General features: G+C 47.4%; 3 protein-coding genes across 3 annotated transcripts in view; all 3 read right to left on the bottom strand.

Moving 5' to 3' along the window:
* Window positions 1-1,843: 1,843 nt before the first annotated feature.
* On the bottom strand, window positions 1,844-7,498 carry pmvk (phosphomevalonate kinase). The gene is made up of 5 exons (XM_066721233.1): window positions 7,279-7,498; window positions 7,101-7,164; window positions 3,707-3,859; window positions 2,419-2,548; window positions 1,844-2,251 (listed from the first exon to the last, which is right to left on the bottom strand). Exons 1-5 carry the CDS (start codon window positions 7,359-7,361, stop codon window positions 2,109-2,111), a joined length of 573 nt encoding a protein of 190 aa, XP_066577330.1. The 5' UTR covers window positions 7,362-7,498; the 3' UTR covers window positions 1,844-2,108.
* A 656-nt stretch (window positions 7,499-8,154) lies between these two features.
* Window positions 8,155-10,705, bottom strand: LOC136768124 (prostate-associated microseminoprotein). The gene is made up of 3 exons (XM_066722176.1): window positions 10,255-10,705; window positions 9,452-9,560; window positions 8,155-8,953 (listed from the first exon to the last, which is right to left on the bottom strand). The coding sequence occupies exons 1-3, from the start codon at window positions 10,367-10,369 to the stop codon at window positions 8,767-8,769; spliced, it is 411 nt and encodes a 136-aa protein (XP_066578273.1). The 5' UTR covers window positions 10,370-10,705; the 3' UTR covers window positions 8,155-8,766.
* A 1,133-nt stretch (window positions 10,706-11,838) lies between these two features.
* LOC136767354 (stereocilin-like) overlaps window positions 11,839-22,143 on the bottom strand; it is a 65,055-nt gene continuing 54,750 nt past the window's right edge. The window contains exons 2-26 of the mRNA XM_066721123.1: window positions 21,920-21,933; window positions 21,543-21,690; window positions 21,247-21,315; window positions 20,905-21,095; window positions 20,581-20,756; window positions 20,146-20,264; window positions 19,680-19,816; window positions 19,161-19,269; window positions 18,816-19,037; window positions 18,470-18,625; window positions 18,121-18,261; window positions 17,781-18,019; window positions 17,533-17,653; window positions 17,276-17,394; window positions 16,957-17,095; window positions 16,385-16,578; window positions 16,072-16,162; window positions 15,811-15,976; window positions 15,326-15,504; window positions 15,001-15,150; window positions 14,738-14,880; window positions 14,099-14,235; window positions 13,708-13,805; window positions 13,061-13,265; window positions 11,839-12,662 (exon numbers count right to left, since the gene is read on the bottom strand). Of these exons, the coding sequence (XP_066577220.1) occupies window positions 12,586-12,662; window positions 13,061-13,265; window positions 13,708-13,805; window positions 14,099-14,235; window positions 14,738-14,880; window positions 15,001-15,150; window positions 15,326-15,504; window positions 15,811-15,976; window positions 16,072-16,162; window positions 16,385-16,578; window positions 16,957-17,095; window positions 17,276-17,394; window positions 17,533-17,653; window positions 17,781-18,019; window positions 18,121-18,261; window positions 18,470-18,625; window positions 18,816-19,037; window positions 19,161-19,269; window positions 19,680-19,816; window positions 20,146-20,264; window positions 20,581-20,756; window positions 20,905-21,095; window positions 21,247-21,315; window positions 21,543-21,690; window positions 21,920-21,933 (3,540 nt within the window). The 3' untranslated portion in view covers window positions 11,839-12,585. The remainder of the gene's footprint in view (window positions 12,663-13,060; window positions 13,266-13,707; window positions 13,806-14,098; window positions 14,236-14,737; window positions 14,881-15,000; window positions 15,151-15,325; window positions 15,505-15,810; window positions 15,977-16,071; window positions 16,163-16,384; window positions 16,579-16,956; window positions 17,096-17,275; window positions 17,395-17,532; window positions 17,654-17,780; window positions 18,020-18,120; window positions 18,262-18,469; window positions 18,626-18,815; window positions 19,038-19,160; window positions 19,270-19,679; window positions 19,817-20,145; window positions 20,265-20,580; window positions 20,757-20,904; window positions 21,096-21,246; window positions 21,316-21,542; window positions 21,691-21,919; window positions 21,934-22,143) is intronic.

Here is a 22,143-nt window from a genome sequence, read left to right as displayed (position 1 = left end):
CCCCTGTCTCTGGCTGCTTTTTATCTGCTTTTATCATTTATCCACTCATCCATTGTCTGATGGTTTTAGTCCAGGGGCGTCAGACTCCAGTCCTGGGGGGCCGCAGTGTCTGATGGGTTTTGTTCCAGCCCAGCTCCTTGACTCCTTATTTGGTCTAATTAATCAATTAACTGGATTAATAGAACCCTTCTCCAGACTCTGGAATGTTCTGTGGGTTGAGTTTTGAGTCAAACAAATTGTCAGGTATCGGCTATAAAAAATAAAATATGAAAGTTCTAGATAAGCCCACCTGAGTAAATGATGACACTAATTTAGTAATTGGGAGCTTCTGTTGGAGCACTGCGGTCCCCCAAGGCTAGCCTGCCACCCCTGTAATCTAGTTTGTGGGCTCAACGAGTATGGAGACTCCGCTGGCTTTGCGTCCCGGTCTCAACACCAAGTATTTCATCATGACTTCAGCGTTGGTGACGAGAGGAGCTTGAGAAAGTCTTGCGTAACTGCAATTTTGAAACTTCCCCCGTGGCGGTGTAATCTGCACTCGATCGGCACAACGTTAACATCATACGTGTGGATATTGTTTTTTATGTGTAAGTGTAAATGTAGCTCGGTATGGAGTTTTCTACCTCCTGTCATCTGCCATGTCTTCCTTCCTGGCCAAATAAGTAGGCCTGGTTCCATTTTGGTTTGTTTTTGAGGGCGAAGATGGTACGAAAAGATAAGTTGGAGTGGTTTGGTAAAACAAGCAAGGACAAAGCAGTACAGCAAAAATAAAACCGACTGGCTTTGCTCTAGCGTTTTCTCTGTTGAGAGCAGGAAGGAGAAGGACCGTAGCAAAAACTTCATATTCAGAGTCATATTCGGGTTTGCAAGCCTTGTACGCTCTTTGGATTTATAAGTGGTTGAATGTGAGAGAGCGGCCCTGCAGGTGCATGCTGGGAGTTGTGTTCACAGGCTTGTGCATGTGTGAGTGGGTCTGTGTAATGCGGTCTGGCTGCATTTCTCATCTCTGTCAGCTTCGCCCCCGGGCACACGGGAGGGAAGTGCTGCTTTCACTGTGGCAGGGAGACGGCACCACCTGGTGGAATTACAGTGACGCACTCGTCCCCAACGAGGTCTCTGGTGGCGCCGTTCTGTCCTGCAGGTGGGTGTTCCAGCCCGACTCAATTGATCTTGTAATGTGCCTGATCATAGCTGCTTTTATTCTGTATTGTTCATTTAAACAGTTGAGAGATTTCCAGTCCAATGCGTAATCCGAACAATCAGAAAAGGTTCAATTAACAAACTGACAGGTGAGTAGCAGCGCCAGAAACCAGCAGGGCTATAGGGCCCCGGGACCAGGCTGGAGAAGCAATGCACTATGGGCCCCGGCTAGAGAAGCAATGCACTATGGGACCAGGCTGGAGAAGCAATGAATTATGGATGTTTTTGATTTGAAGCACTCTCATACTCATTTACGTGCAGCTGTATAGAGAGCAGTGTGGAGTAGTGGTCAGGGCTCTGGACGGCTGAGTGGAGGGTTGTGGGTTCAATCCCAAGTGGGGGACACTGTGCAAGGTAGTGTACCCAGAATGCAGTACTGTACAAACCCAGCCTGTATAAATGGGTCATGGTATGTAAAAATCATGGGATATGTTGCAATGATTGGAATTCAGGGCGTCTGCTAAGAAATGTATGTAATTTTACGTTGTACGTTTACCACTCTCTAAAGCGCTGTGGCTACCCTGGGAATGGCGCTATACAAATAAAATGGATTGATTGATGTTGTTTATTTAATTGAACTCGGCCAGTGCGTGACCGATACAGACCTCAGAGATGACAAACGATCACCCACCCACACAGGAACTGATATTCAAATGTCTTTATTCACACACTGTATAAACCAGGGTGGAGGCGAGAACTCAAGGTAGTTGGTAGCCAAGGGATGGTAGCCAATTAGACCCATCCCTCCCGGACCTGGGGGGACAGGTATGCCACATTTTCAGAAGTTGAGGGGGGGGGATCGAACCAGAGAGAAAGGCCCAGCAGTCTAGTGAGGGGAATAAAGTTCCCAGTTTCTCCCAGGCTGTGTTGCCTGTCCCCCCACTGCTTCATTCCCACCCCCTCCTCTCCTATGCCTGCGCTCTCTCCCTGGCCAATGAGAGGAGCCCCTTCAGCTGCTCCTCTAATCGCTGCTGGTCCCCATCGTTGTGGATCGTCCAATCGAAGGCCACGCCTTCGTCCAGCCCGCATTCTGACTCGGCGTCGTCCACACCTGAGAGAGAGAGAGAAAGGTGACACTGGGTACAACAATCCTGTGCACCAGGTCTGTAAATGTTCAACGCATCATTTTTGTATTAATTGATCCCATTGCCCTGTTCATGCCAATAAAGTTTAATTGAATTGAATTGAGAAGAGGTAATTGTGTGTGTGTGTGTGTACCTGCAGTGAACTCCCAGCCCCTCTCTCTGCGTTTGTCCTCTGAAGCCTCGACCCGCACAGTCCGGCTGCGCTCCCCAAACCGGTTCCAGAACCACTCCAGGTCCGACCGGCGCCGAGCGTCACTCACGATCTGCACGAGGAAATAGCGCGCGCACGCACACATACGTTTTCAAATCGATCATAAATCAATCATTCCTCCTCGGAACCGTACTAGGGATGAGACCAAATAGTCCAAAATGTTATCGTTCGTTAAAGATGACCACTAACAACAAGTGAATCTAACATTCGATAGTTAACAAAAAGTAGGCCTATATATTGATTTTATTTTAAAGCCTGTACTGTTGATTGACTCTCTATGCAGCTGTAATGAAGACTGATGGGAGGGTGGGATTTGTCATTTCTTGCTAAACTAGAATGTACCTTGACTAACAATGGTTGCATTCATGGAGCATGGATTTCCGCAGTTATGCACAGATCTGCGCAGCTCCACTGTTGGGATCGGTGGGATTCTGCAGATCTGCCCATATCTGCGGAAATCTGCACTACAAGAACGCGAGAAGAGAAGCGAAGTTCTGCATGGAAATACTGTGACAAAGTAAATGAAAACACTGTTAAGTGTATAATATGTGCAGTGCAATTAAACTACCTCAACTCTACAGCTGGTGTGTTAACCCGCCTAAAAGACAAACACACTTCTGCAAAACTAGCAATGACGGAAAAGGAAAGAGGAGCAACAAACATTAATATTATTAAAACACACAGACAGCTGTTGCTATTTATTCTGTATTCACTGCAACTCGAACACACAGGTGTGTTTCTGAACACAGAGCGGGAGTCTGTGTTGAGTGTGGTTTGGAAACGTGGGAAAGCCAATAGTTTAGTGAAGTAGATTGTATAAATTAGCTAGATAAATAGTCTAATGCATTTTATATTATTTCGCTGTTGTGACCGGAACACATTACCACAAATGTTAAGACATTTTTATTTCAGCTCACATTGTTAAACTATTATTGAATGAAAATTAAATTAATAAAAATGGACGAAGAAAAACATTTCGGTCGGTCGGTTACAGCTGTAATTGCAAAATATTCCTTTATCAACAAATAGTCACAACTTTTATAGACAAAAGAAGTTGTGACAATATTGGGAAACAATAATAATACGAGAGTCTGACACAGTTGATGGGTCTGCTTATTGCTGCTGTTATTATGACATTTCCGTACGTCTCCTAACAGGAAGGTATGGCAAGTGCAGCACCCACACCCCCTCTCCCCTGCCTCCTGCTCACCCACACGGGCTGCCTGGCGTCTCCAATGGCCAGCCTGCAGAACAGCCCGGGGTCCGCCTGCCTGCGCCGCTCCCCCCACTGGATCATGTCAGCCCTGTACTGCTCCTTGTAGCCACTGGAGTCCAGCAGCTTGTGGAAGTCCAGCCTCCTCTCCTGCAGACACACACACACACACGTGAGAATCTACGGCACTCAAACAAAAGAGCGAGCGCTCACTGCTCAAAACCCCACAGGACTCTGTGCTTGAACAGTGTGTTTGCTGTGTGCCGTGTGTATACTGTGCTGCGAATACTGTGTGTGTGTGTGTGTGTACAGTGTTTCTGCTGCTTACATATTGTGTGTGTATGCTCTGTACAGCATTTGTATATGTTGTGTATACTTTGTGTGTGTGTACAGTGTATGTGTGTTTGTGATGTATATACGGGTGTGTACAGTGTGTGTATTCTGTGTGTATACTGTCTGTACAGTGTGTGTGTATTCTGTGTGTATACTCTGTATATTGTGTGTATACTGTCTGTACAGTGTGTGTGTTGCTGTGTGTATACTGTCTTTACAGTGTGTGTGTGTATACTGTCTGTACAGTGTGTGTTGCTGTGTGTATACAGTGTGTGTATACAGTGTGTGTATTCTGTGTGTGTACCCTGTGTGTGCTGTGTGTATATATTCTGTGTGTATACTCTGTCTGTACAGTGTGTGTGTGTTGCTGTGTATAGTGTGTGTATTCTGTGTGTATACTGTCTGTACAGTGTGTGTATATACAGTGTGTGTATGTATAATCTGTCTGTACAGTGTGTGTTGCTGTGTGTATACAGTGTGTGTGTGTATTCTGTGTATATACTGTCTGTACAGTGTGTGTCTGTGTATACTGTCTGTACAGTGTGTGTTGCTGTGTGTATACAGTGTGTGTGTATTCTGTGTGTATACTCTGTCTGTACCGTGTGTGTGTGCTGTGTGTATATATTGTGTGTATACTCTGTCTGTACAGTGTGTGTGTGTTGCTGTGTATAGTGTGTGTATTCTGTGTGTATACTGTCTGTACAGTGTGTGTGTGTATATACAGTGTGATTGTATTCTGTGTGTATACTGTCTGTACAGTGTGTGTGTGTATATACAGTGTGATTGTATTCTGTGTGTATTACTGTCTGTACAGTGTGTGTGTGTGTGTGTGTATTGTGTGTATACTGTCTGTACAGTGTGTGTGAATTCTGGGTGTATACTCTGTCTGTACAGTGTGTGTATATACAGTGTGTGTATTCTGTCTGTACAGTGTGTGTGTGTGTGTATATAGTGTGTGTATTCTGTCTGTACAGTGTGTGTGTGTGTATATATAGTGTGTGTATTCTGTCTGTACAGTGTGTGTGTGTGTATATACAGTGTGTGTATTCTGTGTGTATACTCCATCTGTACAGTGTGTGTGTGTTGCTGTTTGTATACAGTGTGTATTTTGTGTGTATACTGTCTGTACAGTGTGTGTGTGTGTAGTGTGTGTATTCTGTGTGTATACTGTCTGTACAGTGTGTATATACAGTGTGTGTATACTGTCTGTACAGTGTGTGTATATACAGTGTGTGTGTATACTGTCTGTACAGTGTGTGTGTATTCTGTGTGTATACTGTCTGTACAGTGTGTGTGTATTCTGTGTGTATACTGTCTGTACAGTGTGTGTGTGTTGCTGTTTGTATACAGTGTATTTTGTGTGTATACTGTCTGTACAGTGTGTGTGTGTGTACAGTGTGTGTATACTCTGTACAGTGTGTGTGTGTGTGTATATACAGTGTGTATTCTGTGTGTATACTGTCTGTACAGTGTGTGTGTTGGTGTGTATACTGTCTGTACAGTGTGTGTGTGTTGCTGTTTGTATACAGTGTATTTTGTGTGTATACTGTCTGTACAGTGTGTGTGTGTGTGTACAGTGTGTGTATACTCTGTACAGTGTGTGTGTGTGTGTGTATATACAGTGTGTATTCTGTGTGTATACTGTCTGTACAGTGTGTGTGTTGGTGTGTATACTGTCTGTACAGTGTGTGTGTGTTGCTGTTTGTATACAGTGTATTTTGTGTGTATACTGTCTGTACAGTGTGTGTGTACAGTGTGTGTATACTGTCTGTACAGTGTGTGTGTGTGTATACTGTCTGTACAGTGTGTGTGTTGGTGTGTATACTGTCTGTACAGTGTGTGTGTGTTGCTGTTTGTATACAGTGTATTCTGTGTGTATACTGTCTGTACAGTGTGTGTGTGTGTGTACAGTGTGTGTATACTCTGTACAGTGTGTGTGTGTGTATATACAGTGTGTATTCTGTGTGTATACTGTCTGTACAGTGTGTGTGTTGGTGTGTATACTGTCTGTACAGTGTGTGTGTGTGTGTACAGTGTGTGTATACTCTGTACAGTGTGTGTGTGTGTATATACAGTGTGTATTCTGTGTGTATACTGTCTGTACAGTGTGTGTGTTGGTGTGTATACTGTCTGTACAGTGTGTGTGTGTGTGTACAGTGTGTGTATACTCTGTACAGTGTGTGTGTGTGTATATACAGTGTGTATTCTGTGTGTATACTGTCTGTACAGTGTGTGTGTTGGTGTGTATACTGTCTGTACAGTGTGTGTGTGTGTGTATACAGTGTGATTGTATTCTGTGTGTATACTGTCTGTACTGTGTGTGTGTATACAGTGTGCTTGTATTCTGTGTATATACTGTCTGTACAGTGTGTGTTGCTGTGTGTATAGTGTGTGTATTCTGTGTGTATACTCTGTTTGTACAGTGTGTGTGTGTATACTGTCTGTACAGTGTGTATGTGTATATATACAGTGTGTGTGTATACTCTGTACAGTGTGTGTGTATACTGTCTGTACAGTGTGTGTATATACAGTGTGTGTACAGTATTTGTGGGTGTGCTGTGTGTATATAGTGTGTGTACAGTATATGTGGGTGTGCTGTGTGTGTGTACAGTATTTGTGTGTGTGCTCTGTGTGTGTATATAGTGTGTGTACAGTATTTGTGGGTGTACTGTGTGTGTGTGTATATAGTGTGTGTACAGTATTTGTGGGTGTGCTGTGTGTGTGTGTATATAGTGTGTGTACAGTATTTGTGGGTGTATATAGTGTGTGTACAGTATTTGTGGGTGTGCTTTGTGTGTGTATATAGTGTGTGTACAGTATTTGTGGGTGTGCTGTGTGTGTGTGTATATAGTGTGTGTACAGTATTTGTGTGTGTATATAGTGTGTGTACAGTATTTGTGGGTGTGCTTTGTGTGTGTATATAGTGTGTGTACAGTATTTGTGTGTGTACAGTATTTGTGGGTGTGCTGTGTGTGTGTGTATATCGTGTGTGTATTGTGTCTATGCAGTGGTTTTGTGTGCAGTGTGTAAGTGCGGTGTGTACTGGTTGTCTGCTCACCTGTGCATACTGCTCCTTCAGAGGGGCGGACAGCCGCAGGACACAGCACGTCTCGCTGCCCAGTCTGAGAGAGGGGCCCCCAGGGGACACACAGCACAACACGGAGAGACACATTAACACACATCGCGGTCTACAGCCTCTAACACTACACTGTCGCGCCGCCCGGCCCTCCGCTCACCTCTCCCGCAGCAGCTCGGCGATGTGGTCCTTCCCCGACTTCCTCTTCCCGCTGAACAGCAGCACCAGCCGGGGCTCCGTCATGGTAGAGCCCGTCTGCCTGCCTCGTCCGGACCGAGGGGACTGACGCGCTGTCACCGGCCGGGACACGGACTCGACTCACAGGCGGACAGAGAGGCCCCATCCGGCCCCATCCTCACAACACGCTACGCCGCGCCACTTCCCTGCACAGCCAGCGCCATACCGTATAAAGCCCAATATGAGCGCACCACATTTGTATTTGCGAAAGTCACGATTCACAATCAGAATGAATCAAGCGGATGACTGTTTAATAGATATATTACGGTAAAGTCAGGCACCCATCATACCATTCAATGGCTGCCAACAGCGAGAGGTGAGCGGGGAGGCATGAATTCCTCAATTGGATCTAATTGAGAATAAAACATTCTACAAACATATTTTAAAGAATATATTAAAGGTTTATTATGTTATATTTAGGTATTATGTATAACTGCTAATACGTGTATTTTCAGTCTTGAAATCTTACGTGCAGTGTAAACCCCTCTAATGTGTTGCTTAATGGATTAACCCAAAAAAGGAGGCGGGAACTTCCTTGTGAGAGTCACATCACATGTCCATAATACCACCTATTGTATGACGTCTTATATTTAAATAGTAATCCTTAAACATGTGGACACGTTTCATATCTATAAACGTAACAACAGAAGATGTACTTTAAATATATGTATACTAGTAATAATCATCATCATCAATTATCATTATATAAACATGCAATTTAAAATATTCAGAGGTTAAAAGTAATCTTATATACTGAGCTATTAAAGAGACAACCCTGATATCTTTATTTTTTAAACATATTTATTGTATTTATTATAATATGCATTACATTGCACGTTAACACAGGTATCACTGTTAAAATTTTCACAAACAACACACGAACATTAACATATTTATATACTTATGTGTGTGTGTGTGTGTGTACATGTTGCATTTGGGGGAGGGAGACTCACTGAACAAATAAATAGCTGGTCTTTTTTGCGTTTACAGATTGTTTCTGCTACGAAATAAATAATTATAATAGTAATAATAATATGGTTTTGTACTGTACTATACTGCACAGTATTGTACTGTATTATACTGGAGTGTATTGTACTGAATTGAATTGTACTGTACTTTGCTGCACTGTACTACACTGTTTTGTACTGTACTGTATGGTATTAAATTATACTATACTTGACTACACTATACTGTACTCCATTGTACTGTACTATACTGTATTTTACTGTACAGTACTATATTATACTGAACTATATTGTAGTGAATTGCATTGCATTACTGTTTATTGTATTATAATGTACTTCAGTGGGTTGTATTGTAGTGTACTGGTCTTACTGTATAACACTAATGTATAGTACTGTATCGCAGTCTGTGTGAGTGTTTGTGTGTGTGTGTGTGTGAGCGTGTGTGTTCAGAACAGCGGGTCATTGCTGGTTTTCCAGGAGGGTCTCTGGTCCCCCCCTCGCAGCCGGCCGCTGCGGCCCACCCCTTCCAGGCAGGGGATCTTGTGATTGGCCCGCATCACTACAGCAACGCTGCAGGACTCTGGCTTGCTGATGACTTCACACCATTCCGGATAATCAACAGGCCTCTGACCACTGGGAAAAAAACGTGTGTGCTTTAAAAAAGTTATAAAAACTAGAATAACTAGAAGTATCTGAAGAACGTTATCTGCATGTGACAGTATTTTGTGCATGTTGTATTACTGACTATATCTTTACGGTAGTATGGAGATTAATACTATCAGTAAGAAATCATGGCAAAAACATAGTAAAATCTTGGTATAAATATTTGTACAAAAAAGTTTATATGTAGTGCAAGAACTGTACGAGATGTTGGTGTTTCAGTGTTGAAACACAAACACAGACACACACACATGCACACGCACATGCACACAGACACACACAAACACACACTCACATGCACACACACAAACACAGACAAACACACACTCACACGCACACACACACACACACAGACAAACACACACTCACTCACACGCACACGCACACACACACACACACACAGACAAACACACACTCACACGCACACGCACACACACACACACACACACACACACACACACACACACTCACTGGTCACAGCAGCCCACTCCAAAGGGGTCCAGGCAGACACACTGGTAGCAGTCAGAGGTCATCCAGGTGTCCCCCATAGAAAACACCTCCCCAGCGTGTTCACAGCTGGCTGCAGGGCAGAGAGAGAGGGAGAGCAAAGATATAGGCATGGAGAAAGGGAAGGAAGGAAGGGAGGAAGACAAGAATATATTTAGATTCTCAGCCCAGGTGCTTGGGAGTCCTGTTCATTTCTCTTCTATCTGACCTCTCAATTATGTCATGAAACATAAATAATTTAAACTAATCAGAGCTAATCAATCATTTTAAGTAGCTGGACATTTCAAGTTAAGGTTAAATGATAGAGAGCACCTGAATTCTTCCAATGTTTTGCAAGCAAAATCATTTAATAGAAAAATGAAGTGCATTATTACTATCACTGGTAATTATCACTGGTGTCAGTGACTGACAGGCGCTGGTATTCAGCAGAAAAACACAGGGTGAGAGAGATACAGAAACACCCAGAAAGACTGACATATACAGAGAAAGAAGATTGATTGACACACTGACAGACTGACTGACACACAGACTGTCAGACACACTGACTGACTTACTGACTGACTGACTGACTGACAGACACACATTGACTGACTGACTGACTGACTGACACACTGACTGACTGACTGACTGACTGACACATTGTAACCATTATCACAGTGATACTATAACTACGGATCACAAAATTGCACAATAAACCTAAACAGACTCGGATCAGTTCATCCACGTTTAACTGTACTAATTACTCATGCAGCTCATTAGTTAATTACCTTTAGCGTTGAAGTAGCATTCCCCAGTGGAGGAGGCAGCAACCCAGGGCAGGGCGGCCCACAGCAGCCCGATTCCCCACAGCCCCCCGGGCCTGTCACTGCGCTCTAGCCACATCACTCTCTCTCTCTCACTAGTGCTGGATGTGCAATACAGAAGCAACTATCTTTATTTTTGTCTATCTTCTTTCCCTCCTGTCTCTATTGCCGTAGCAAAAATCAAAACCAGCTTTTAAAAAATATATATTATTACACTTTGCTTCCCCTGCTCTGATCTCTCTAGGATTTAGGATCCTCTTTCTTGGTTCTCTCTTGCTCTCTCTGTTTTGCTGTACAGATCTTTTTTGTTTTATTTTTTAAAGTCCTTTCTTTCCCTCTCTCTCTCTCTCTCTCTCTCTCTCTCTCTCTCTCTCTCTCTCTCTCTCTCTCTCTCTCTCTCTCTCTGTCACAGTGAGAGCTGTGAGCGCTTGCTGTTCTTTCAGGACTTGGCTATTTATACCTCCTCCACCTTCACAGTAGTTTACTTTCACCTGCCCCCGGCCCGCTGGTGCTCTTTGTGTGACCCTGGGCCGCAGTCAGCGCACACAGAGTGGCCAGGACAGATAACATTGTCACAGCCAGGTCATTGTGTCCCGGGCGACTGCTCAGTTTGTGTCTCTCTGTCTCTATAACACACAACACGCACACACAAACACACATGCAGACACACACTCTTGCACACACACTTATGATCTTTAAATCATGAGAGTTGTTATTATTATTTAGTACTATTAATAGTACCAGCAGTAGCTATAGTAGGGGTAGCAGTAGTTTAATATTGAGCAGTGTGTGTGTGTGTGTGTGTGTTAGATGAGTATACATTCAGTGCCGCACGTGTGTGTTGTGCGTGTTTATGTGTGTGCGCAGCAGTTATCTCCGTGTACACAGTTCTGCGTGTGTGCGTGAATGTGTTTGTGTATGTGCCCTGTGTGTGGGCTGATAACGCACACAACACACAGCTCCCGAGCACACACAAATACGCAGCACTGACATGTTTGTACAGAGATACCCCCCTCTGCCCCCTTCCTAAGCAAACTGCAACATTGACAATAAATGAAATAAAATCCACAATTACAGTACACTGAATTACAAAATAGCACAGCATAGTAAAGCATATTGCAATACAGTACAGTGCAGAAGACTATACTGATGTAAAGTATAGTGTTGTACAGTAATGTAGTGTTGTACTGCACAACACAGTATAGTATAGCGCAGAATGGTACAGTATAGTGTAGTACACTACTATAGTGCAGTACAGTACAGTATAGTGTGTTACACTCCACTATAGCTCAATACAGTAAAGTATAGTGTAGTACATTCCACTATAGCACAGTACAGTATGGTGTAGTTCACTACTGTAGCACAGTACAGTATAGTGTAGTACACTCTACAATAGTAAAGTACAGTACAGTATAGCGCAGTAAACGAAAATAGAAAAAATAGTCATGTGGATAATATAAATCGGAGAAGGTAGATGGGACAATATGGGAAGCACCAGAATGAAACAGACAGACTGAAGGACAGACACACGGACATGGTTTGCTTGGGTATTCTACTTTATTTCTCTGTTGTGATATTATTACACACTTTATAAAAGCAAAGTGTTTAGCACTGCAGCACAAGAGTAGGTTTATATTACATTTATATAGTGTAACATCTGTTGAAAAGCCACTTTGAGGCACAGAGGTAGAGAGCGAGAAAGAGAGAGTGAGAGATTGAGAAGCTTGCACTGCGACTGAGCCCAATGTCTGAATAATTTCCTGAATGGTGCTGAAATTAAATGAGCTCAGAAACATGCAGAGTGCTTCAAAATAGGCAGTATCTTCTATATAAGGCATGCAAAGGACATTGTTCTGGACAGGGAGGGAGGGGTCTGAGATTATGTGTGATTATATATGACTGCATGTGAGTGAGTGTGTGTGTCTGTGTGTGTATCTCTGTGTGTGAGTGTGTGTACCTGTGAGTGTGTGTGTGTATCTGAGAGGGGGTCTCGGTGCGCAACGCTGTCAGAGCTAATGAGTAACACAGTGAGGTCAGGTGGCTCCGGGGCCCTGGGCACCAATGTGAACAGCAGCTGATGCACATGGAGGTGCTGGGGGAGGGGGGCACTGGACTGGAACACCCAGCGCTGGACTGGATCGCATCTGGACCAGGCTGTTCTGGACTATGCTGGGCAGCACTGGTAGACTGTACTGTACTGAGCCAGTGACAGCAGGCAGGGTGAGGGAGGTGTGGGGGGTCTGTAAGGCTGGAGGTGGGGCGGTTGGTAATAGTGGGAGGTCAGGTGCTCCTCCCTTAGTATACCAGGGCTAGTAGCAGCAGCAGCGGCTGGAGCAGCGCCATTATTCCCAGAGCTCCCAGTCTAGAAGATCCTACAAAGTAATACAAAAAGTATAATAATAATATTAAAAGACTAGACTTCACTGCACTGTATATCAAATTACTGCACTACACTATACTGCACTGTATATCGGTTTACTGCACTACCCTGTACTGCACTACACTATACTGCATTGTATATTAATTTACTGTACTACATTGTACTGCACAGCACTTTATATCAATTTATTGTGCTGCACTGCACTATACGGCACTGTATATCAATTTACTGCACTGTTTATCAATTTATTGCACTGCACTATACTACACTGCATATAAATATTCTGCACTACACTGTACTGACATTGAACGTAGCAAGTAAATATTTGTACCATTAGCTCCCTGTATAACTCAACTAACCCTTACAATACCCAAGTGCCCCCCCGCTCACCTGACTTCAGTGCCAGGGGGGTAGCGGTAGTGACAGGGCGGGTGGTGGTAGTGGTGGTGGGGAGAGTCGCGGCCCGGGTGAACTGCACCCCCACCGCCTCCGCCAGCGCCCTCTGCTGCTCCTCCCCCAGGGCTAGCATCTGAGCCTCTGTCACCATGCCAGCATTGGTAGGCCCCAGGGCACGCAGCTGGTTGGCCGAGAGTGCCTGAAGGGAAACAGCGGTCCTTCAGCCTCGACCACACTGTACTACACTGTTCTGGTGCTTTCATCTTAAACATCAAAAAATCTTACACCTTCAACGTCCCATTAACGAAAAAAAAAACAAGTGTCAAAGTTTCAGCAGTTTTTTAATTCAGTGAACTGCCATCGTTGCCATATTCCTCTCTGGCATTTGAAGCAGGCGGCTGCCCAAAACTTCCCACTGAATCTGGGAGTTTGCAAGTCTCACCTGCGTGCCCAAACTGTGGATACATTGACTAAACCACGTTGTATTACTGGTACACTAATTATGAATCACATACAAGACACCAGCCAATCACAGAGCAGCATTTCCAATGGACATCTTCAGCAGGCCCAGTAATACCTGGCCCAAACCACACTGACACATTAACACACTAATGACACAGGTGCCCCGGAGAGCGACTCACTGCCAGCCTGGCGGGGGGGATGAGTGGCACAGCCGTCCTGGACACAAAGGGCATGACAGAGGTGTCCAGATTCTGCAGCTCAGAGGCATTGAGACCGGCTGAATGAGAGAGAGGAGGTGGCAGGAGAGAGAGGGAGAGAGGGACAGAGAGAGATGGGGTGAGAGGGAGAAGGAGGGGAGGGTGGAGAGGGGAGGGAAAGGGAGAGAGATGGGGGGTTATTTGAACCGTTTACAGTTTAATTTTGTAATTTTATTTTATTTTATTTTGACAGAGGGACAGACAGAGACAGAGAGTCGGAGAGACAGACCGACAGACGGAGACAGAGAGAGGGACCGAGAGACAGAGAGACACAGAGAGAGGGATGGAGAGACGGGGAGACAGACAGACAGACCAATGACGTTTCCAATGGTGCTGACGGATGCTTCAGTCCAGGTTTTCACCCCCCCGAAAACCACCAGCGCCAACTTCTTCAGTGCTTCTGTGACCGGCAGGGGGCACTGCACCAAGCCCACTACCCGCGCTGCGTCCCTAGACCCCACACACGCACCACACCCCCGTTAGCACCAAGACATCCGCACCATCATCGGCATCAAAATAACTAACTAGTATCGGTATCCAAATCATAATTAGTATCGGTAACAAAATCATAACTAGTATCGGTATCCAAATCATAATTAGTATCGGTAACAAAATCATGATTAGTATCAAAATCTTAATTCGAATAATGATCAAAATCATAATTAGTATCAAAATCATAATAAGCATAATTATCAAAATCATTATTAGTTTAAAATTCATAATTAGTATCAAAATCATAAGTAGTGTCTATCTGTAGTATCTGTATCATAATTAGTATCAGTTTAATGATCAATAACAATATCAGATCAATATCAGTAGCATAATTGGTATCGGTATCCGAATCAATAATGGGCAGTATCACTCTCAGTATTATGATAACAGTATTAGATCAGTATCACTGCACCACTGGCATCTGATTGCATTACATTACACTGCAGTTCCAGCCTCTGACCTGTAGGAGGTGCTGCTGATCAGAGAGACCTGCTCGGGACTCATCCCACACACGAACTGGCCCAGTCCCACCAGCTCCACAGCTCCCAGCTTCCCCGCCTGTGTTCCACTGTGCTCCAGAAAGCCCTGCATCATCGCCTCTCTCTGTCAGGGGGGAGGCAGAAATATCACAAAAACCTGGTACAGTGTGTTGCAGTGTGTTGCAGTGTATTTTAGTGTGTTACACTGTGTGTGTCATGGAGTGTGTCCATCCTTGTGTCTGACCTGGGCCTGTGTCCAGTTGCAGGCGGCCAGGGGCTCCAGTGTGTCCAGCGAGAGGCTGAGTAGGCGCAGCTCGGGGGCGGTGAAGGCCGGGGTCACACAGCCCAGCTGCAGCACCTGCTCATCCGACAGAGAGGACAGGGGGCCCCAGACCTGTAGGGGGGGGAAGACAGTATTACTCACTGCATCACACACTGACTGACTGACTGACTGACTGACACACTGACACAATGACTGACACACTAACACAGTGACTGACACACTGACTGACACACTGACTGACTGACACAATGACTGACAGATTGACACACCGAGGGGTCAGTCATACCTGCACAGTCTTGTTCCTCAGGGCGGTCAGCTGGTCTGGACTGTAGTTGGTCACTGTGCCCAGTGTGGCCACAGTGGCGTTGAAGACCTGGGGCGTCAGGGCGCTCAGCTGGGCGGGGGACCACAACGCGTTACTCACTCCCAGATCCAGAATCTGCTGTACGGTGGGGGAGGTGGCCACTGTTGGGGTGGGGAAAGGAGGAGAAAGATGGATTATATTATAAGCAAACTGTTAAATGGACTCTCCTCCTCTCCCATATCTTCTCTCTCACCCCCTCGCCCTCCACTCCTTCCTTTTCCTCTTCTCTGGCCTTTCCTCTCCTCTCCTCCACCCCTCTCTCTCCTCTCGTGTGCTCTCCTCAGTCTCTATCTCTGCTCTCTCTCTCTCACCCCACACTTTCTTTTCTCAATCCCTACTCTGTCTCTCTCCTCTCTCTCTGTCCCCACTCTCTCTCTCTCTTCTTTCTATCCCTCTCTATCGCTTACCCTCGCGCTTCCGGCGGTTGCCCGTGGCGGACGCTGTGGTGAGGGAGTACAGTTTCCAGCGCAGGGCGGTGAGGTCTGGGCCCTGCTGGAACTCTGGGGGGTGGGGCACGGCTGAGGGGGCCGGCTGAGCGTCCAGGAGGTCTGTCAATGCTGTCTTCAACCAGGGCTGCAAGAGGGAATATAATTGTTATCATCTGAAGTATGATGATGTATGAGGAAAGGAGAGGAGGTGAGCGCCACAGAGGCAGGGAGGGGGTTAACCTGGCTGGGCAGTGAGCGGAGGGCGGTGTCATTCAGCAACAGGAACGGCCCTAGTGATGTCATCATGTCCAAAGACCAACCAGAGGGCTCCCTGTGGGATCAAAATGAAACCACTTTACTTTGCTCTTACACTAACACACTGACAATAACAAAAACAACACTGACACTGAAGAGAACACTAACACGCTGATACTAAAACTGACACACTGACATTAACTTGACACTAAAATACTACAACACTGACAAGAAAACTGTAACACACTGATACTAAAACACTAACACATTAAACACAGCTCACACTGCCCCCCCTTACCCAAATGATCTCAGTACCCGGCTGTACAGCGCCCCTGCCTGGCTGGGGCGGAGCTGACGGCACTGGGCCAGGCTGGGCAGGCTGGTGTTCAGGATGGTGGCGGGCAGGGCGGACATATCTTGGGGCCCCAGCTCACACAGCAGGGGCCCCAGAACAGAAACATCATCCGCAGTCAGAGTTGACGCGTTTTTACCCTGAGAGAGAGAGAGAGAGAGGGCGGGGGCAGGGGAGGGAGGAGAGAGAGACGAAGAGAGGGGCGGGGGGAGTGTGATCAGTATTTAGTATCGGGGTCCAGACTGGAGCCAGTGCTGTGTGGACTATAGTCTAATGCAGGGGTTTTCAAACCGGTCCTGGAGTACCCCCTGCCCTGCTGGTTTTTGTTCCAACCTAGGTCTTAATTACTTAATTGAATGGTATATTGCTTTGTTAGGTCAATTAAGGATTCAATTAAGCAATTAAGACCTCAGTTGAAACAAAAACCAGTAGGACAGGGGGTACTTAAGGACCGGTTTGAATACCCCTGGTGTAGTGTATACGGGTGAGCATGTGAGTGGGCGAGTGGGTGGAGCTACCAGGCAGGTCAGGGCGTAGCGCAGCAGGACAGGGCGCTGGGGGGAGCTGCGTGGGAGGACGGTCATGTTCCCCCACTCCGATACCTTCTCCAAGAAACTCACACACACTGACACCGGCAGACTGGATATCTGCTCTGGACTGGGAGAGGGGAGATGGACAGAGAGAAGTGAGGGAATAGGGAGAGAGACAGAGAGAGACTTCAGCTGTCTGTCACACACAGACAGACACAGACAGACACACACACACACAGACACAGACACACAGACACAGACACACACACACAAACACACAGACACACACACACAGACACAGACTCACGTGAGCAGGGGCAGCAGTGTGGGGGGGATGGCTCTGAGCTCGGCATCGGTGATGTTGGCGAAGTAGCCCTGCCTCTGGGCCGCCAGGCTGGTGAACAGTTTCCTTGCAGTGCAGCGCAGCTACCACAGAGAGAGAGAGAGAGAGAAAAGGAGAGAGGGATAGAGAGTGATAGGGACTTGTCAGGACAACACTAATAATAATAATGATTCACAATTGTGTTGTGGTGTGTTGTGGTGCGCTGTGGTGCGGTGTGGTACCTGTGTGTTGGACAGCCACTGGCTGTTCTTCAGCAGGGCAGAGGCCATCTCCAGAGCGCTGCCGTTATTCATGCTGTCAATCATCTCACAGGTCACGCCACTCACCGCTGAGCCCAGGGCACTGGAGTACAGAGAGAGAAGGAGGCACAGGGTCAGGGTCGGGGACAGGGTCAGGGACAGGCACAGGGACAGGGAGAGGGACAAGGCTGAGTCTGAGTCAGAGACAGGGACAGGGAGAGGGCTGGGACAGGGACAGGGTCAGGGACAGGGACAGGGACAGGGTCAGGGACAGGGCTGGGTCAAGGACAGGGTCAGGGACAGGGTCAGGGACAGGGTCACGGCTGGGCCAGGGCTGGGTCAGGGACAGGCTTAGGGATAGGGACAGGGCTGTGTCCAGATTGAACAGGAGAGTTAGGATTAGGGGGTCCTGCCTGATCTCCTGAGGACCTATCTTCCCTTTGAAGATGCTCTTCACCAGGTAGGCAGCCTGTGGAGAGATAGGACACTCATTCACTGCAGGCACTGTGCTGTATATCACTGCGCTGCACTGCACTACACTGTGCTGTGTTACACTGTGCTGTGCTGTACCTGTGCTATGGTCCAGTTCTTGCCCTGCAGGTCCTGGGCTGAGCTGAGGTTGGCCGACTGCAGGCAGTGCAGTGACACGCTGGCCAGCAGGGGGCCGGACACACTTTGCAGCAACAGCGCGGCACTGGCATTACTGAGCAGCTGTAGGGGGAGAGAGGGGGAGGGGGTGGGATACAATTATAATTAAAACAACCATAGATAGAAATAGTCACAAAGAGAGGGGTGATAGAAGGGAGAAAGCTAATAGGTAAAAGATGCACACATTATATTTTCAAAGCTGGAAGGCTGTATTGAGGAAACACAGGAAGTGCGTGATATTTTGTGGGGGTTAAAATTATTCCCAACTCACTCCTTCCAGCACCGCAGCCCTCTGCAGGGTGGACATGTCTTTGGCCAGGATGTCCAGGTCTCCGCTCCTCAGCAGGGCGCCCCCTAGTGCCTGGAGGACCTCTCTGTTCATCCCCCGGATCACCGAGCCCATAGCCCTCAACATTGTCACATTCACCTGGGGGAGTCGCAGACAGACAGACAGAGAGAGGGAGGGAATAAGACAGGGTCAGACAGAGACAGACAGACAGACAGTCGGAGGGAAAGAGCGAGAGAGTTTTAGAGGTGCAAAATTAATTATATATATAGAGAGAAGTACACAGAGACAGAGGAAGAGTGAGAGAGAGAGCTGGGGGTAGCAGCCTGACCTGTCCCCCGTTCGTGGTGAGTTTCTTGGCGAGGGTGCGAGCCTGCGCGGGGGTCCAGTGTGCCCCCGCCAGGGTTGACAGGGCGTCCTGCAGCTCATCGAGGGATAGAGAGGCCAGCTGGGAGATGGACAGGGAGGACGCCGCGGTCCCCAGGGAATGCAGGGTCCCGGCAGACATTACCGACCCTGAAGACATCATCTTCTCCACCAGCTGCCTCTTCAACTGAGAGAGAGAGAGAGAGAGAGAGAGATAGAGGGAGAAGGAACAATTGAGTGGGAGGGAGATGTGAGGAATAATAATAGTAATAATAATAATAATAATAATAATAATAATAATAATACTGACCTTTTCCACACCTGAGTTCTTGCAGCCATTGAGCTCCAGTAAAACTTGCTGATAGACTGATGCATTGACTGACTGCAGATCATCCATGAAACACACTAGACTGCCCAGCCTAGAGAGAGAGAGAGGGAGAGGGAGAGAGGGACATAGGGAGGAAAGAGGGACACAGGGAAAGAGGGAGAGGGATGGGGCAGAAGAAGAGGGAGGGGGAGAGGAAGAGGGATAGGGGTGAGGAAGAGGGAGAGGGAGAGGGATGAGGTAGAGGAAGAGCAAGAGGGATAGGAGAGAGGAAGAGGGAGAGGGATGGGATGGGGTATAGGAAGAGGGAGAGGGAGAGGGAGAGCAAGAGGTAGAGGGAGAGGGATGGGGGAGAGGAAGAGGGAAAGGGAAAAGGGATTCATAATTAATAATACATAGCTCCCTCCCCCTAGGTGCTGTTGGGACAGTGCATCCAGTGAACTGCCCCAGCAAGCTGCACCCCACCTCTTAACCTATCTGCCCCTGCCCTCCTCTCCTGCTCACCGCTCTGGGCTCTGAGTGCTGTTGGGGCAGTTCTGTTGGAGTTGCCCCAGGAGCCGGCGTGCCACGGTGTGCTCCAGGGCCTCCCCTGCCCCCGAGAACGTCATCTGGAACTGCGGCTTCTTGGCGAACTCACACATCTGAGAGGGAGAGGGGGAGAGGGGGTGGAGGAAAGGAATGAGAGGGAGAGAGAGGGGGAGGGAGATGGAGAGAGAAAGGAAGAGGGGTCGAAGAGAGGAGGGAAAGGGGTGGAAGAGAGGAGAGGGGGAGGGGGCGATACGGGGGGAAGGGAGGGATGAGGGAGGGAGAGGGGTAGAAGAGAAGGATGAGAGGGAGAGAGAAGGGAAAGGGGGAAAGAAAGAGAGGGCAAGTGGGAGGGAGGGAGAGAGAGAGAGAATTATATTATATGGTCAGATATTCACACAGACACACACACACACACATACACAGCCCCTCCCTCACTGCTCACCTGATTGGGCTGGATGTCTCGGAGGTCCTGGGTGGGCAGGAGCGGCAGGAACGGCCCCAGCATCTCCATCACTGCAGGACTCAGCCACTGCAGCCCAGAAAAGCAGCGTGCTGAGAGAGAGAGAGAGAGAGAGAGAGAGAGAGAGAGAAATCATCAAACAGGGCAGAGATTATTACTATATTACTATCTATCCCTGCTTCCTCCCCTTCTCTCTGACTCTCACTCTCTCTCTACATCCCCTCCTTTCTTCCCTCCTGCGTCTCTCTCTCTCTCTCTCAAATTCAAATTCAAATTCAAAACAAGCTTTATTGGCATGATATGTTTACACACAAGTATTGCCAAAGCAATTGGGTACATTGAAATTATATACAATAACATTGTAAAAGTTAAAAATCTTTACAAATATAACCTCTCTCTCTCTGTCCAGACACTCACCGGGTTTTTCTGGCTTCGTCTGCATCTGCTTCTGCGTACTTCCCGGGATGGTGGCGTTCAGGGGGGCCAGGCTGCAGTTGAAGAGGTTCTGGACGATGAGCGGTTTGACCCACTGCAGGACCTGGGAACGCCACGCCGGAGAGAGAGACCCGAACACAGCCGTGAACACCTGCATCCTGCCGGAGAGAGAGAGAGGAGAGAGAGAGAGAGGACTGAAACACAGGCTGATATCCACACAGAGAAACTGACTGCAGGACACACTGACTGACTGACACACTGATAGCTGGACTCCAGCATTAGCCCACATCTGGGGGAGGGACTCACTTGTGTCCCACATGTTCTTGGGCCAGCTGTGAGGGAAGGGGAGTTAGGGGGCCCTGACTGTCCTGCAGCAGGGGCTGTGACCCCCAGGCCAGCAGATTGAAGTGTGGCCGGGGGAGAGAGGGCCCCCCCTGGAACAGGGCGTCCCAGCACAACGGAGAAAGGAAGGCCTGGAGAACACACTGCAGGTCATTCTGCAGAGAGAGAGAGAGAGAGAGAGGGAGAGAGGGAGGGGGAAAGGATAGGGGAGATAATACTTGTGTAAACATGTCATGCCAATAAAGTTCGTTTTGAATTTGAATTTGAATTATAGGAACAATCATGCAATTCTCCACATGCTCTCACCGAGGAGTTCTTCACCGCTGTCAGCATGTGGATCAGGTCGGTGCAGTTTTGCATTTCCTGAGTAAAATTCTGCACAGGAAGGAGAGGAGGAGAATAATGGGTAAATAATGCTGCTGTGGTCTCTCTTTCTTCCACTCTCTTTCCCCATCTCTATCCCTCACTCTCTCCCCCCTCTCTCAGTCTTCCCCACCTCCATCTCTCTCTCTTTCTGTCTCTTTCTCCATCTCTTCCGCTCCTCTGTCTTCCCCTGTCTCTCCCTCCCTCACTTAAGTGGCTGGTCATGTGCTGGAGTTTACCCAGGCCTGGTCCTGCATGGTGGGGGTTGGGGTGTTATAGTTGTGGCTTTGGTATGGGGAGGGGAGTCCCTGTGTCTTGGTGGGGGGCAGAGAGGACAACACGCTGTAGAACAAGCCCATCAGACTGGAGTCATTCTGCAGCACTGACCTGAGAGAGAGAGAGAGGGAGCAGGAGAGGGGGGGGCAGAGAGAGAGAGGCAATGAAAGTGAGAGAAAGAGGCAGGGAGGAGAGGCAGAGCGGGGGTAGAGAGGGAGAGAGAAAGGAATATTATATGTATTATTATTATTATTATTATTATTATTATTATTGTACACCTTCACCTACACCACATTCAAGTCAATTTTAATCCCACTCCCCAAAATGATAGTGGACTCACGTGGGTACTGGCATCTGCATTTTCATGGAATTTTGGGATCCTTAAGAGAGAGAGATGTGACATGCTGAGAGAGGAGACAGCAAGAGACACAAAGAGGAGACATCGAGAAACACAGACAGAGAGGAAACAGTGAGAGACACAGAGAGGAGACAGCGAGAGACAGACAGAGAGGAGACAGCGAGAGACACAGAGAGGAGACAGCAAGAGACACAGACAGAGAGGAG

Source organism: Amia ocellicauda, chromosome 14 (assembly GCF_036373705.1).
Source record: "Amia ocellicauda isolate fAmiCal2 chromosome 14, fAmiCal2.hap1, whole genome shotgun sequence".
Lineage (NCBI taxonomy): Eukaryota > Metazoa > Chordata > Actinopteri > Amiiformes > Amiidae > Amia > Amia ocellicauda.
Note: the sequence above shows the minus strand (reverse complement) of the source record. Positions and strands in the feature narration are given on the sequence as shown.

Bases quoted from the DNA above. Each gene is read 5' to 3' on its own strand.
- pmvk (XM_066721233.1), bottom strand. From the start codon at position 7,361: ATGACGGAGCCCCGGCTGGTGCTGCTGTTCAGCGGGAAGAGGAAGTCG. The intron at 3,860-7,100 runs GTGAGCAGACAA...GTGTGTCTGCAG, and splicing joins TGAAGGAGCAGTATGCACAG to GAGAGGAGGCTGGACTTCCA. The intron at 2,549-3,706 runs GTGAGCAGGAGG...TTCCTCGTGCAG, and splicing joins ACGCCAGGCAGCCCGTGTGG to ATCGTGAGTGACGCTCGGCG.
- LOC136768124 (XM_066722176.1), bottom strand. From the start codon at position 10,369: ATGTGGCTAGAGCGCAGTGACAGGCCCGGGGGGCTGTGGGGAATCGGG. The intron at 9,561-10,254 runs GTAATTAACTAA...TCTGCCCTGCAG, and splicing joins ATGCTACTTCAACGCTAAAG to CCAGCTGTGAACACGCTGGG. The intron at 8,954-9,451 runs GTGAGTGTGTGT...TTTTTTTCCCAG, and splicing joins GGAGTGGGCTGCTGTGACCA to TGGTCAGAGGCCTGTTGATT.